The sequence below is a fragment of the Salarias fasciatus genome, chromosome 5 (assembly GCF_902148845.1).
Source record: "Salarias fasciatus chromosome 5, fSalaFa1.1, whole genome shotgun sequence".
Taxonomy (NCBI): Eukaryota; Metazoa; Chordata; class Actinopteri; order Blenniiformes; family Blenniidae; genus Salarias; species Salarias fasciatus.
Window position 1 is genome coordinate 36,537,406 of NC_043749.1, and position 17,067 is coordinate 36,554,472.

General features: G+C 44.3%; 1 protein-coding gene across 1 annotated transcript in view; it reads right to left on the reverse strand.

The window, feature by feature from the left end:
• LOC115388277 (calcium-dependent secretion activator 1-like) overlaps positions 1-17,067 on the reverse strand; it is a 374,835-nt gene that overhangs the window by 51,228 nt on the left and 306,540 nt on the right. The window contains 7 exon segments of the mRNA XM_030091341.1: positions 58-117; positions 119-187; positions 6,500-6,532; positions 7,336-7,419; positions 14,316-14,390; positions 15,164-15,311; positions 16,388-16,543. Coding sequence (XP_029947201.1) covers positions 58-117; positions 119-187; positions 6,500-6,532; positions 7,336-7,419; positions 14,316-14,390; positions 15,164-15,311; positions 16,388-16,543 — 625 coding nt within the window.

Consider the following 17,067-nt stretch of genomic DNA (forward strand, 5'->3'; position numbering starts at 1 on the left):
AAAACTTTCTTTTGTAGAAATGAAAGTTCTGTTGGCTACCGCATGACTGCTGAAAACACCACTCGTCCTGTACTTACAATCGAACAGTCTTTCCACATACACCTCCTCGTTGACCTTCCTCCCGCAGCATGTCCTGGGAATGACGAACAAAGGTCACGTAACCGTCAGCCACGTCCATCCCCGGCTTCTGCAGGACACAGACAAAAGAGACTGAAAACTAACTGGTTTTACAGTCATAGAATCAATCAATGCAGATTTTGAACCCAATGTGAATCCGTGTATCATTCGTTCAATTGATATTCAATTAAGAATCAAAAAACAAAATATTGAAAAATGAGTCGTTTTTCCTTTTTTCATTTTTAAAATGAAAATAAATAAATGAAAATTGGTTTGTTTTTCAGTATCCCGTTGGTTAAGACAGATCAAATAAAGGAAAGTCGAAATACGGCCACAGAGCAGACTTTAATGTGATTTTTCAATTTCTTCGATCTCCGTGACCCGGAAGTTCTATCGTCTGTGTTTTGGTTTTTGCCCGGCGGGAAACGTGGGCGGGTCACGTCAACCTGTAGTCCAGCACACACTACAGAAGGAGCAGGCCGAATTTTGCCCCGATCTTCTCCTCCCGACCGAAGACAAGTCCGGGAGTTCGGGTCCGATCTTCGTGTAGTGTGCGGTGTGTTCCGAGAGATGTTTTCCAGTCGGAGCCTCTCGGGAGGCGTCGGAAGGGGAGATCGTAGATAATGAACATGTTGAATATTTCTGATTGCAAATCCTGTGGAGTGTGGTGCTCTGAGAGGCGCCGATCAGCTGAGAGCTGACCTGTCCACACCCTCGAAATAAAGCTCCCTGATTGGCTGGTGCTGCTGCTTAAAAAAAATCCCCTCCCAGCTGTCAGAGATGGAGACATATGTGAAATATATTCACTATATGACAGTGAAAGAGAAAAGTCAGAACTCCTAAACTCAGCAGTGCAGAAAGTGAGAGGTTAATCCTCAATACCTGGATCGCTCCTGGATAAACTGGATTTCCTCCATTCAGACCCAAACTCCGATCTGCATCGCAAGTCCTACATTAACCATCACGGAAGAATGAGGAAAAAAACAATGACAAAAAAAAAAAACAACAACTTTAATATCCTGACTCCGTGCCTTCAGAGAGACCAGCGACGCATAATGAAATGTACCTAATCAAAGCTCAACGAGATTTTATTCTGGTATAAACTATCCAATCCGGGGACAAAAAGAATGGTTTAAGATATTTGGTGATTCAAAAAAGTACCGCAGACTGCTACTAATAACTTTATTCTACTGCTCCACAAGTTAAAAAAAAAACAAAAAAAGCGCACACATTAATAAGCTGAATCATTATCAAAGGTGGAGGGTAAATTATATGAAAATGATCTCAAACTATGGTTCCTTCTTCAGTACTGGAACATTTACATTTTCTGACAGGTGGGGGTGGGGGGGGGGGGGGGGGGGGGGGGGGGTCTTCTCGTGTGTGGCCTCTGCGTAGAGGAAGATTGAAAAGATCCTGTAGTGTACTGCCTCGTGGAGCAGTAGCAGACTGACAAAGCTGCTTTTTTAAATCACCAAATATTTTAAATCATTCTTTTTGTCCCCAGATTGGATAGTTTACACCAGAATAAAAACTCCTTGAGCTTTGATTAGGGAAGTTTAATTATTCGTTGCTCGTCTCTCTGAAGGCGGTGAAAGTTTTGTTTTTTTTTTTTTTCCCACGATGGTTAATAGTGGAGATGAATTCACACATTGGGATTATTGCAGGACTGGCGATGGAGATGAATGAGCAGATCGGAGTTTGGGTCTGAATGGAGGAAATACAGTTTATCCAGGAGGGTCCAGGTATTGAGGATTAACCTCTCACTTTCTGCACTGCTGAGTTTAGGAGTTCTGACTCTTCTCTTTCACTGTCATATAGTGAATATATTTCACATATGTCTCCATCTCTGACAGCTGAGAGGGTTTTTTTTTTTTTAAGCAGCAGCACCAGCCAATCAGGGAGCTTTATTTCGAGGGTGTGGACAGGTCAGCTCGGAGCTGATCAGCCCTCTCAGAGCACCACACTCCACAGGATTTGCTATCAGAAATATTAAACATGTTCATTATCTACGATCTCCCCTTCCGACGCCTCCCGAGAGGCTCCGACTGGAAAACATCTCTCTGAACCCCCCGACCACCAGAGGAGGATCAGACCGAACTCATTATCATACTCCCGACAGTCGGACCTGGTCGGCTTCGGTTGGGAGGAGAAGATCGGGGCAAAATTCGGCCTGATCATTCTGTATTGTGTGCTGGCCTACAGGTTGACGTGACCCGCCCACTTTCCCGCCTACAAAAACCAAAACACAGACGATAGAACTTCCGGGTCACGGAGATCGAAGAAATTGAAAAATCACATTAAAGTCTGCTCTGTGGCCGTATTTCAACTTTCCTTTATTTGATCTGTCTTAACCAACGGGATACTGAAAAACAAACCAATTTTCATTTATTTGTTTTCATTTTAAAAATGAAAAAAGGAAAAACGACTCATTTTTCAATATTTTGTTTTTTGATTCTTAATTGAATATCAGTTGAACGAATGATACACGGATTCAATGTGTTTACGGCAAAACAATTTTAGTTCAAGTAAAAGTCTGGAGCAACCACCAGTGACCAACTGCAAACCCCATCCTCTCTGACGGGCTAGTTGGAGTTGTGGAAGGGCACCTGCTCCAGTTTCTAGATTTAGCTCAAATCATTTTGAAGGTTGGTATATTTCTGTTTCACCATGAGGTGACTTTCTTCATGAAGCTGTCATTTGGATTTGACACCACCAACAAACTAAGAAACAGGAAGACCACTGCTGTACTCCACTAACACTTTGGAAGTGTTTATCATACTAAACATGGTAACACCTCTGCGTCTCTCTTTGTCTCTGGGTGTGGTGATTGAATTGTCATTAGTATATATAGTATATACAGGTACAATGATTTAATGCATCCACAAAGGGTGATGATCACAAGTTTGACTGTATGCAGTGACTTTCTGGCCTTTTTACTGTCTCAATTTGTTGTCAGGTTTTCCATTACAACATATATCCTCTGAAAAAGAAAGTCTTCTTTGATGCCTTGCTGATTGGGTTGAAGTTATTGCAGTTGATCACATTGAGTTTGGTTCTGCATTTTTAAAAATATCTTCATGTTTTAGCTCTGGGTGGACAAATGTAATCTTTCCAAAGTGAGTGATAGTTCATCCCGTTAAACTGTTGTGTTGAGAGAGGGAATGGTGCAGTCTGGGAGTACAGGGCAGTCGTGCTCTCACTCAGCTCTTGTCACAGAGTTAAGCTTGGCGGGGAACCAGGCACTGAAGTCTGGGCATGTGCAAAGTGAAGTGCACACATTCAGATGGCTTTGATGGAGAGAACAGCTTGTTAGGAGGTCTGTCATTCTGACATCTAAAATATTCACTGAGGACAATGCAATTGGCTGTCTTTCCACATCAACATCTCCCATTTTCCAGAGAGGATGATACACTCTTTCAGCCTTTTGCTCCCAGCAGAAAGACTCCTGAAGAAAGGAAATCTGCTAACTAGAGCGACTTCACACATCTGCAGTAACGCTCACAATGTGTAAATGAAGCTCTTTTTTTAGTGATGGAACTCTAATTTTGTACATTAAGGACACAATTAGCATGTTGGGCCAGAAGCTGTGACCTCTGCCAGCGTACACAGCGCCTCCTCACATTCACTGACGGGGCATTCATTTGAAATTGGGCGCAATGCTCCGGCCGAAGTGTTGGCAGCTAATATGGATCTGATAGCGCATGCCGCCGCCAATCTGACAGCAGACTGGGCATGTGTTGTACAACATGGACTCAGAATGTATGCCGCGCAGAGAGCGAGGCACGAGGCATCGCTGGCTGTCAGTGTCTGGCCACATGCATATGAATGGACATTTGGGGAGGAAACAGGAAACCAATGCCATCTGGATTATGACTGTACATGTCAAAGCATGGTCAAATATTTGTACATGTAGGAGAAACACACACAAACACGCACGGCACTGAGGAGGAAAATACTTTCAAGCCACAAATGTTGCAACCACCATATTCTTCAATTAAAGTGTGCACTGTGCACATGTTTAAAGAGGCAGTATTTACGTTGTACCTTAAAGTCCACTACTAATCAGCAGTGGAATTTAAGGGGACTTTCTGCATATTGTTCTGTGAGTAGCGACATATCATATTCAAGATTCTTTTTTCTTACTGAGTTACTGTGCTCTCATGCCAATAATGTTAAATCTTCACCATTCAGTGGTGGGAAAATGATCCAAAACCTGCTGATAGGTCAGGAAAGCCTGAAAGAGAAGATCCAGGAGCCTTTCTGAGAGGGATGTCAGGATGTGAGGAGATGTGACTCACATTTGTTTTCTGAGTTTAGTAACCCTAACCTTGCATAGCAGATGGGCCTGATTCAGTTCCTAAATCCTACAGATCCCATCTTGTAGCGCTTCATAGACCAGTGATTTCACCGGGTTAAAATGTTGCCGGCCCAATCAGGGGAAAGAGGCGGGAGCTCCGGGAGGAGCGGAAGTGACGAGAAGACGTGACGACAGCGGGAAGCGCATGAAAGTTTGAAAACAATGGCGGCATGCGGAGCGATCTCCGTGGACACGGCAATATCTGCAGTTTTATAAGAAAGCGACTCAATTTCTTCTTTGAAAGAGGAGCACAGAACATCACTTCAAGCCTTTATGTCAGGAAACGACATCTCCTGCTTCTCAGCAGCACTAAGCTCCGTCACACCGTGGCTGGATGCGGATTGGTCTGTGGTGAGTGTGTCGCGTGTCAATCAGAACGGTCGTCCAATCTGCTTCTTCTTTGGTTCGAACGGTCGTCCAATTGTCAACTGTTTTGAAGGTCCCGCCTCTGAAATCAAATCGGAAGAGCGGCCACCCAGATGGACTTGTGAAATATTTCCGTGGGGGACATATGAAACTGTCCGTCTGGCGTGTCAGGTTACAGTAACCCCAAGCTGTCCCCCATTCTTCATATTTGCTTTGGTTTGTTCTCACAGACTTGTTCCTCTGTTGTTTGGTCAGTTTCCAATTTCATTAATTGTAAAGACATCTTGTCAAGATGGATTCCGTGTTTGGATCCAGGCCAGGCAAGGAGTGGCCAATCAGGAGGACCGGGACAATTCCCGGTGGGCTGGTCTGATGCTGGGCTGTTGGAAAACAGTTTGATAGTGTTATGAGAAAGTGCATTTTTTATTTTATTTTCTAAATCTAATATTTTTTCTTAAGGTTTGGATATCTGTTAGCATTTATTTGAAATATAGATTCTGAAATTATATAAAAAAGATGTGCTGCATGATATGTTGGTCTACTTGTGTTAAAATACATTTGCATTATGAAGCAACCCTTCCTTGCAATGAATTGGAAATATTTTAGATAAATACACTGCATTACATGGCTTTACGGTGTTATTGTAAACTTCAAATGTAAGATTGTATTACATGAGTTCAACAGTGGGCTGGTCTGAGGTCTGAAATAAGACCCACTCCAGCGCGGTTTGGATCCTTCAGTCGTATTGCTGCTTCATTAAAGCTCGGGTCGGCAATCTTGGAAAACTAGCATGCAGCACGAATGTAGCATCTCCCCAAGGCTCCGCCCAGCTCCCACCCCATTGGAGGAGCTCCCGTTGGCAGCGAACACACTGGATGCGAGTTTGTGATCGCCTCCAGTGTTATGAACCTTTCTGACTGCTGCACACAACGCGCATAGCAGCGCAGCGCGCCGCTCCGCTTCCTTCTATTTTTCACGCGAGCCGTGAGCGCCGAGAGCGCCTTGGCAACGCGCTCTGAACCAGGGCCAGTGCACGCCACTGAAATGTACACGCAGGGGGCTGGTAGAACGGAGAAGGGATTTGATTGGTTCCTTAAGAGCGGTCTGCACCTTACGATTGGTCGGAGTTTTTACTGTCCTGTGGCCGCTACAGTGGTCAGATTTTTTCCGCACCTTTTTCCTTCCACATAATGTATTGACTTCTCCCAGGGGGAAGGAGCATTTCACTCAGTATGACAAGAAGAGCTTTTGGGCAACATCGTCTACCCGAGCTTTAAAGCATGCTCCAGGCTTAGTGAGGTGACTGAAGGATTAATCTTGGTTTTGGATGACAGTCCAATGACAGATGACATTGAAAAGTTCAGTCTGCAGCCCCTCCTTTCACTTGAATAGGTTCTCAAAAATCTGCTTCAATTGAATGTTGGTGTAAATATGGGAATCACTCTGTTTTCAAGGAGTGTAGAGAGGAGTCCAGCGAGGAGACCCCGGAGGACAGACCTGGGCAACACAGACCACATGCCAGCTGTCCCTGCAAACCAAGGCTCAGCGAGATCTCAGGAAAGAACTGAAAATCACTCATAACACATTAACACATACGTATAATGCAACACACACACACACACACACACAGACACACACATATAAACTGGAAATATTTACCGGTACATCCACATACTTGGAGGCAGCTTTTACCTGGACATAAAAGAGAGATGTGGGTGAACAAAGAGTTGAAACTCAGCTGTGGCACCACTTTGACGAATAAGAGTGTGGAGGAGAGACTGCACAGCCTTCGGCTTCCAGCACGCTGAACGGCCACCGCTGGCTTATGTGGGGATTTCAGCTGCAAAAGTGCACTCACAAATTCACCGACGCGGCTTTTGTGCTGCAGCGGGAATCCAGCTGAGGTGTTAAGCTATTTGGTGCTGAGGAAAGCTTCACAAAAGGTCAACCTGGAGCACAATTACTGTCAAACCGCTTGCAGAACCACTGAATTCTTTCCAGGCATTAAAAGATCCCGGCGAAGGCGTTCCAGATGTTCTGTCAAGTGTATGACCTTCGAATCTGCATATTTAAATAACTTTATTGAGGATGAAGTTCAAGAGTTCGACCACCATGAATGCTGAGACTGTAAGATCTGACAAAAAAGATGAGGCTGGTGTCAAATTACAAGTACAATATGAGCTGGACTGAAGCTTTCTATCAAGAAGAAATAAGTCGCAATGCAGAGAAGATAAGAAGATTTTGTGAATGGCAAAAAGCTCAGATTCCTAAATATGAAAAAGCAGACTGGAATTTTTTTTTCCTTTCCTTTTAAATTTCTCATGAAAGTATTTCAATAATGTTAAGCTAGAAAACAACCGAGCACGAAGAGAAAGCTTCTACATTTAGACTGAATTTAATTTTATTCAAACATGATTTCACAATATAAGAGGTAATAGCGGACAGATGTGGATTCATTCGCAGGGATCAGGATGTGTGTGTGGGGCTGGACTTACCGTGAAAGACAGGAAGGAGGAAAACAGGGTTCCTTCGTCGTATCTGGAGATTTTAGCTAACACGCTCTCGAGAATGACCACAAACTGAGAGACGAGGAGAGAGAGTCAGTATGAGCGGACTGCTGTCCACAAAAACCAGCAGGATGAAATCAGGAGGGCAGTAATGTTTCAGCATATTTGCAGTGGACTGAAATGTCTGTTAAACCTGACTCTGTGGTGTTGCAGCTGGTTTGTGAACATCTTTTTTCAGGAAGTTTCTCTTATAATCTTTCAAGGCTTCTGTTGTTTTGACTGTTGCAGACATCTCATATATGTTTGATCATTGTTAGATTATCAGATGTTTTTGTTGTTCACAGCTCTGCATTGGCTTTATGCAGGTTTATAACAGTTTGAAGTTTTTCAAAGCTTTTTTAAGGTTTGTAGTGATTTGAAAAAGTTTGTGAAAGTTAGTGGAAGTGTTGAGCTTTGTGGAGGTTTGCAGAGATTTTTGGAGGTTGCAGGACCGACGCGTCATTTTTTACTCAAGTGATGATGTTTTGTTGCAATAGTAATTCTGTCGAAGTTTCAGGAGGTTTGTAGAGATTCTGGGGGGGGGTTCTTGTTTAGAGGCAGGGGTTGGCAATTAAATTTGTCATCGAACCACTCTTTTTTTGGGGCACTTCAATGGTGGGCTGAGTGGGGGGGGGGCACCTTGTTTCGCGGCCCCAAAGAATGGTGGGGAGGAATCGAGGCAGCGGCAACACCTCCATTCGCGGACTGGGACAGTGGGTGGGGATTAGCGCGAGGGCCGTCTTGTGTCCGTCTACCTCCGTTCAAGGGCTGCGTCTGTTCGGCCGTGGGCCCGGGGGGTGGGTGCGTGCGTTGGAAACCATTTTGCGAGCCGGATTGGACGGTTCGACGGGCTGCTAATTGCCAACCCCTGGTTTAGAGGTAGTGTTCATTTGTGTTTGACTTCTATGAACATTTTTAGAGGTGTGTTGACGGAGGTCTGACTGTCACCAGGAGGTTCAGTCCACAGAATTGCTACTGTAGTTAATTTTAATGTTTTAATACTGTTTTGAGTTAACCACCACTCAGACTAACTTGATTTTCCATCGAATCCTGATCATCCTGATCACTTTCTCCATCATTCGATCCAAACATCTATCCACTTAAACTACTAGGACTTACGTCAGGTTCACACTGGATGCATTCCGGCTGCGGTCTGGAATCACCGCAGCACTGTGATTCACACCGCCTCCGATGCAGCTGCAGTCCGCTGGAGGAGGTTGCCAATCCGTCGCTGTCCCCGCAAACAATATGAAACCCGTTTAAACTCAATAGAAGCAGCCCAAACTGCCATCTCGGTTGAAAATGCACGTTAAAACCGTATTTGTATAATAAAAAACTATTTATAAACACATAATCATTTCATCAACCTGTCCGACGTGTTCAAAAAGAAGTTTGATTTGGCAGAAACCCGTAAAAAAATAGAATAATGCAAAAACATGACCCAGATTTATTTTGAAATCACTTATTTTGGAACAAGTATCGCGTTTCCTTCAGGCACCCGACTTGCTTCTGTTTGGATTGATGCGGTAGGGCTGCGGCATGCGCAAAAATAGGATCCTTGCGGAAAGATACTGGAGCTCCGCAAGGGCTCCGTAGCCAGACCTTGGCCGGACTGCGAAGCATTGATTTGAACGACTATGGATCAGCTGCGGTGTCCATTCTGCAGCCGGAACACATCCAGCGTGAACCCGGCGTTACTGATCACTTGTGAGCAGCCTGAACTGATTCTGTTTTTAAATTCTCTCTTCTCTTGCGATCATCTTTGATCCTAAGAGTTTACACTGCCACCTACAGTTTTAGTTTAATCACTACACTAAATTCTCTGTTTATGAGTCTGAAATTCATGCACAAGGTCCCCAGACCTTCCACTGAAAAACCTAATGGATGTCTATGGACGACAATTAAGTGAGTTAAATCCAATTTTTTTAATACTAAAATACTCCATTTTGAACCTACTGATGAGTGGATATTTGTGCAAACTTTGTGAACAGAAGCAGAGCAGTTCAACATTTGCTTTTGGGTATTGATAAATGAGAGTACACGTTTTCTTTCTAAGAAATCTGAGACATTCACATATTTTAATTTGCTGAAGTTACTGGTCAAGTCTCAAATGTTAAACTTTATAGCCACTGAAACCTGAAGATGTTTCTTCCTTGTCCAAAGACTGCCTCGTTGTGTTTAGGTTTTGTGTTCACTTTTAGAATCACTTGATTAACCTTGTAAAGTTGCAATTTCCAGTTTTCTTTTGAATAATAGAAGTATTTCTATGAGCTCTTCTAGCTTTTAGAGGAGTGAAATTAATCCTGTATAACCAAGTCTCTTTCTCTCTGTGAGTCCTCCAGCACTGTTTAAGATGCAGCCCATTTGAGTTTTAACCTTTCATGTGGATTCGTGGGTCAAGCTACAGCAGAGAGCCTTCTCAGGTCACCACAACGGCTCTCCAGATAGCCGTCAGTCCTCGGCCGCCTTTCTGGAGCAGCTTCTTTTCAAACCCAGCCAGCTACTGGGAGAGAGAGGGGAAGAGGTAATCAATGATCATCAGCCACAGGTGCCTGAACCACCTCCACAGCTGACCCTCACACTGGCACCCTTTGTTGCCAAAAGAGCATAGATTCTGTATCGAGAATCAGTTTAAATTAAGAATTGATTCTGAATCCAATGATCATCGGAACTGAATTGAATTTTGAGTTGTTGGAAGATTAACACCCCTAATGCTGAGGCTCGTTACACAAAACATTCTCACCCTGACCGATTCACGGCTAGACTCATTCCACTGTGCACACAATCCAAATCTTCATCAGTCTTCATCATCAGAACCATCTACACCTACTGGGAAGGTCCACTCCTGGAGCTCCCAACGCATCTGCCAGGCTCCAGTTTGCAGAGCCCTTCTCGGCCTTTAACACCCTGCAAACCCAGATCCTGGAAGAGAGTTTCCCCCCCGAGCAGTCAGCTCATACTCTGCATCAAGGACTTTCTCACTGACAGAACCCAGCAAGCTGGTATTAACACTATTCTTTCATTACCTCCGCAGACTCCCCTCAAAGCTGCCTACTTTCTTCACAATCTACCCAACTGCTGTCCTGTCCCTGCTGTCTGCCCCGCCCTGCACCATGGACCTGCTCTGCAGCAGTTTGGAGAGGAGAGTGATGCCTCCCACCTGAAGCTGAACATCAGCAACACCAGGCAGACACAGGGACCTGGCTGCGACTGTCACCACCGTGATCCACAGCTTGCTGGTCTACAGCGTACAGGAATACCTGACAACCAACCACGGTTCTCCTCCAACACCAGGGGATCCTGAGGAAACGCCACCAGATGTGCCTCCTCAGAAAACTCCTTTTCTGTCAGCAAGAACATTTTATTATCATTCTATTGAACATTGAATGAATGTGCTGCTGGTATCACTGCATCATCCTCCAGGACAGGAACTGCCTGCACAGCACCTGAGCTCAGCAGGGGTCCAGTCTGTCCTCTCACATTCTCAGTGGCTCACTGTTTCCTGTTTCAGCAGCTGCTGCCCAGCCTGTGTGGCCCTGAGAAGGACACTGATCTTTGTCCCCAGTGCTGCTGAGTTTGTGAAGATTGGTAGAAATTCATTCAGGTTTGTGGAGTTTTGTAGATGTTAGGATAGTTTGTAAGAGTTTGTCAGGCTTTTGTTGAAGTTCCTTGAATATTTTGGGGGTTGTAGAGGTTTACTGGGGTGTTTGGAGGTTTGTTGGAGGTTTGTTGGAGGTTTGTTGGGGTGTTTGGAGGTTTGTTGAGGTTGTTAAAGATTTGTTGGGGTGTTTGGAGGTTTGTTGAGGTCTTTGGAGGTTTGTTGAGGTCGTTGGAGGTTTATTGCGATGTTTGGAGGTTTGCTGAGGTTGTTGGAGGTTTGTTGAGGTTGTTGGAGGTTTGTTGGGGTGTTTTGAGGTTGTTGGAGGTTTGTTGAGGTTGTTGAATGTTTGTTGAGGGTGTTTGGAGGTTTGTTGAGGTCTTTGGAGGTTTGTTGGGGTGTTTGGAGGGTTGTTGAGGTCTTTGGAGGTTTGTGGGGGTGTTTGGAGGTTTGTTGCGGTTGTTGGAGGTTTGTTGAGGTTGTTGGAGGTTTGTTGGGGTGTTTGGAGGTTTGTTGGGCTGTTTGAGGGTTGTTGAGGTTGTTGGAGGTTTGTTGGGGTGTTTGGAGGTTTGTTGAGGTTGTTGGAGGTTTGTTGGGGTGTTTGGAGGTTTGTTGAGGTTGTTGGAGGTTTGTCGGGGTGTTTGTCGGGTTGTTGAGGTTTTTTATGTCTTTGGAGGTTGTTAGGGTGTTTGGAGGTTTGTTGAGGTTGTTGAGGTTGTTGGAGGTTTGTCGGGGTGTTGGGGTGTTTTGAGTTTTTTTGAGGTTGTTGGAGGTTTGTCGGGTGTTGGGGTGTTTTGAGGTTTTTTTGAGGTTGTTGGAGGTTTGTTGGGGTGTTTGGAGGTTTGTTGAGGTTGTTGAGGTTGTTGGAGGTTTGTTGGGGTGTTTTGAGGTTGTTGGAGGTTTGTTGAGGTTGTTGGATGTTTGTTGAGGGTGTTGGGGGTTTGTTGAGGTCTTTGGAGGTTTGTTGGGGTGTTTGGAGGTTTGTTGAGGTTGTTGGAGGTTTGTTGGGGTGTTTGGAGGTTTGTTGAGGTTGTTGGAGGTATGTTGGGGTGTTGGGGTGTTTTGAGGTTTTTTTGAGGTTGTTGGAGGTTTGTTGAGGGTGTTGGAGGTTTGTTGAGGTCTTTGGAGGTTTGTTGGGGTGTTTGGAGGTTTGTTGGGGGTGTTTGGAGGTTTGTTGAGGTTGTTGGAGGTTTGTTGGGGTGTTTGGAGGGTTGTTGTGGTTTTAGAGGTGTTTGGAGGGTTGTTGGGGTGTTTGGAGGTTTGTTGAGGTTGTTGGAGGTTTGTTGGGCTGTTTTGAGGTTTGTTGAGGTTGTTGGAGGTTTGTTGGGGTGTTTGGAGGTTTGTTGAGGTTGTTGGAGGTTTGTTGGGGTGTTTGGAGGTTTGTTGAGGTTGTTGGAGGTTTGTTGGGGTGTTTGGAGGTTTGTTGAGGTTGTTGGAGGTTTGTTGGGCTGTTTTGAGGTTTGTTGAGGTTGTTGGAGGTTTGTTGGGGTGTTTGGAGGTTTGTTGGGGTGTTTGGAGGTTTGTTGAGGTTGTTGGAGGTTTGTCGGGGTGTTTGTCGGGTTGTTGAGGTTTTTTATGTCTTTGGAGGTTTGTTAGGGTGTTTGGAGGTTTGTTGAGGTTGTTGAGGTTGTTGGAGGTTTGTCGGGGTGTTGGGGTGTTTTGAGTTTTTTTGAGGTTGTTGGAGGTTTGTCGGGTGTTGGGGTGTTTTGAGGTTTTTTTTGAGGTTGTTGGAGGTTTGTTGAGGTCTTTGGAGGTTTGTTGAGGTTTGTTGAGGTTGTTGGAGGTTTGTTGGGGTGTTTTGAGGTTGTTGGAGGTTTGTTGAGGTTGTTGGATGTTTGTTGAGGGTGTTGGGGGTTTGTTGAGGTCTTTGGAGGTTTGTTGGGGTGTTTGGAGGTTTGTTGAGGTTGTTGGAGGTTTGTTGGGGTGTTTGGAGGTTTGTTGAGGTTGTTGGAGGTATGTTGGGGTGTTGGGGTGTTTTGAGGTTTTTTTGAGGTTGTTGGAGGTTTGTTGAGGGTGTTGGAGGTTTGTTGAGGTCTTTGGAGGTTTGTTGGGGTGTTTGGAGGTTTGTTGGGGGTGTTTGGAGGTTTGTTGAGGTTGTTGGAGGTTTGTTGGGGTGTTTGGAGGGTTGTTGTGGTTTTAGAGGTGTTTGGAGGGTTGTTGGGGTGTTTGGAGGTTTGTTGAGGTTGTTGGAGGTTTGTTGGGGTGTTTGGAGGTTTGTTGAGGTTGTTGGAGGTTTGTTGGGGTGTTTGGAGGTTTGTTGAGGTTGTTGGAGGTTTGTTGGGGGTGTTGGGGTGTTTTGAGGTTTTTTGAGGTTGTTGGAGGTTTGTTGAGGGTGTTGGAGGTTTGTTGAGGTCTTTGGAGGTTTGTTGGGGTGTTTGGAGGTTTGTTGGGGGTGTTTGGAGGTTTGTTGAGGTTGTTGGAGGTTTGTTGGGGTGTTTGGAGGGTTGTTGTGGTTTTAGAGGTGTTTGGAGGGTTGTTGGGGTGTTTGGAGGTTTGTTGAGGGTGTTGGAGGTTTGTTGAGGTCTTTGGAGGTTTGTTGGGGTGTTTGGAGGTTTGTTGAGGTTGTTGGAGGTTTGTTGGGGTCTTTGGAGGTTTGTTGGGTGTTTGGAGGTTTGTTGGGGGTGTTTGGAGGTTTGTTGAGGTTGTTGGAGGTTTGTTGGGGTGTTTGGAGGGTTGTTGTGGTTTTAGAGGTGTTTGGAGGGTTGTTGGGGTGTTTGGAGGTTTGTTGAGGTTGTTGGAGGTTTGATGGAGTGTTTGGGGGTTTGTTGAGGTTGTTGGAGGTTTGTTGAGGTTGTTGGAGGTTTGGAGGCAGATATGAAAGTTCAAGCATGGGGTTGTTTGAAGATGATTCTGTTTTTTAGTTCCATTTTGTCAGTTTGAAGTTGTGTATCTGCAAAGTGTTTTACATGCTTGTTAGTCGTTACATGAATCTTTGACATGAATTTGCTTGCGTTTTTGAGAAATGTTTCTATTCAATTTTAAACTGTTCCTGTTGATTTTTTGTTGCATTGTACGTGGTTTTGGAGGTTAACTCTCATTTCTTTTCTGTTATGTTGTATCTGCTTGAGGGTGTTTTGTAAATGCATATGTCAGTGTCAAAGATCATCTTTTGTATTGCTTTGTACTAGATGACCACGTCTTCCCATCATTGTGCCTTTCTTCCTATGAGGTCTTTGTCTATTTGCGGCTTTTCTGTGTCTTTTGTAGATCTCTTCATGGTAGCCTAATACATTTTTGATGCAATCCAGAGATCGTCATCAGTGTTTACAGACCTACACTGAAGACTGAAAGTTTGTGTAGATTTTGCTGTGGTGTTTTGTTTTCTTTTTACCTTGGCTACCAGCAGTGTTATCATCTCCGTCACCGTTTCTTCAATTAGATTGTCGATTTGGGAGTGGTATTGCCTCTGCACAGGAAAAAAAAAAAACATGTTATTATTCCTTTCCACATTTAGTAACAGCAGCATGAAGTGTGACGGATTCAGTGAAATACTAAGAGCAGGGGTAAAAATGCTGCCATTTGTTGGACATATTCATGATGTGTTTACAGCACTCCTCATACACAGAGATCAGGATTGTGTCATTTTTCCTGTTTTTCTTTTTAGTTTCTTTGTAAGTGAAAGAAGTGCATTATGAGCACTTTTTTCAGCCGAGCTTCCTCCAGTAAAACCGGTGATGGACTGCTGTCATGGAAACTCGGCAGCAGAATCACAGCGAGGGCTCCTTTTGTTTCGCCTCTTAGCACCAACAGAACAGGGAAGGACTTAGCAATAATTAATTCATCGACAGTAATTGGTATCAGCCTTGAGATTCTGCGAAATATGAGATCTCGCGCTTCTGTCCCATGTATATTCAATACTATGTACACATATGGTAATGAAATCCAAACAATTCAAGTGGAGGAAGACAGACAGGGAAAACTGATGACTAATTATACATTTGGGATCTGAGGGTGAGATTTCAATTGAATTCGTAGCCACACTTACCCAGTCTCTAAGAAACTTTCACAAGACAGAGAAGAGGGGGGATGGAAAAAAAAAAGGTGACTTGCTACATGTAAAATTATACATGAGAAAAAGAAACAAAGAAAACTGCATCAATGTAACAGAAATAGTAATGAAAAAGATGATTTTCACACATGTGACGCCTATTAAAAAGGAGCATGCTGCAGGGGCTTCACCTCCTGTCCCAGGTCCATGGCACACAGCTTTGCTGACTGCGTCTTGGCGTCCACCATGACGTTGAACATGGTGCAGATGGACTGTGGCACTCTGAAGTCGGTGGCCCGGCTGCTCCGCTGGAGTTTGGCCTCGAACGCAGCCCGCGTACTGTGTAAACAGACAAAGAAGAACACTTTCACAGTCTATCAGCATTCAAATGCCCATAAACTTGCACACGCAAGCACACTGCCTCCAGACATTTATTCAAAATGACAGAAAAAAAAGTTTGTTTTTCACACAGGAGGTTTTAAAGTATTTGCGCCTTGACAGAAAACACATTGTGATGTTACTACATCCTGCCAAGGCTTGCCTTCAGAGGGTTTGTCCGTCTGTCTGTTACCAACATAACTCGAAACGTTATGAATGGACTTGGTTCAAACTTTCAGTAAACGTGGCTCGTGATCATGATTAAATTCATTGGGGGTGGGGGTGTCAACTGAGCTGTTTGTCAGAGGTCTGCACTCTCTGAGTGCTTTATGACACGTTTTCCAACCTTTCAACATTTCTGCATAGCAAACATCCACATACCGTAAGTTGAGTTTCTCAAGCTAAAAACTGAGGCCTTTATTGTCATATCATGCCCTCTACTTTTTGTCCAAGTTACTCCGAGTATTTCCATTGCTCTTTTGACTGATAATGATTGTAAAAGTCCCTGCCCAGCAGAACTAGCGCCACCAGCTTTCATCATGAAGACTTACAGAAATGAAAGAAAAGTAAAATCATTCTCTAAGAAGTTCTCTTTTCCCAGAGTCGGTGACTTTTTAATAACATTTCTGATGAAAAAATATCTGCTGTGATTAAAAGTTCAATGATAATGTGTTAAGGCGCCGCAAATGGCTGCCTGGTGTCTCTTCACCACATCACATTCCCTGTATGGGCAACTGTACGTGGCCAATAAAAATGATTCTGATTCTGATTAACGTGAGTGGCTGGCAGAGAGTGGGCTGCATGGATGGATCAAGACCAGAGGGCTTCTCATCCAGACTCATCGCCATGCAGAAAAAGTTGCTGGGAGATCTTTTCTTAACCTAAGCAGGTCATTTTGGTGCTTAGAGAAGGACCTGCAGGAAAAAGACGCATTCAGTCCACAGAATGCACAACGCAAACTTCATGCTGTAATATTTGATCATTTCAACCAGCTGAATTTTGGAAGTGGTGTGTGTGGTGTGGGAACGTCATCCTACCGCTTCACGCAGGACTCGATCATGTCACTGGACATGAGCTTCAGGCGAGTCTCCAGGTGCTTCCCAAACTCCTCCTCAGGCCAGTGGAGGTCCCTGATGAAGGTCTGCAGAGCGTCCAGCTTCCAGAAGAGGTCCTCAGACGTTCCCGAGCCGTTACTGCACAACCACGAGTCACAAAGTCCAGTTCAGGGACAAATACAGTGCTCGCTTCCAGCAAACATGTGATAGTTGTCAGGGATGCACCGATGCTATCGGCATCGGGTACGGAGTCTGAGACTGCATGGAGTACTCATACTTGTAGAAGCTCTCCGATTAAACCAAGAGAGCTTTACATTATGCCATCTGTCAGGATCGTCAGCAGCAGGTAGGGAAGAGAGGACCAGCCCGGTCCACAGTTTGGAGGTTCTTTAATATTAATGAGAATGACAAAAGGAAGGAAGATGGGGAATTATCTTATACAACACGTAACCAGCAGAGACAGAGTGAGAATGATGTGGCTCAGTGGATTAGGAGGATTTTACTCTGAGCTGTACTAACATTTCTGATTAAAACATATCTGTCCTTATTAAAAGTTCAATGATTTATTACTTTTTTAAAGCCTTTCGGTGTCCAACACACCTACTGTGGGTCATTTAAAATGAGCTTCCTATCTTATTGTTCATTTATCAACATTTTTCATA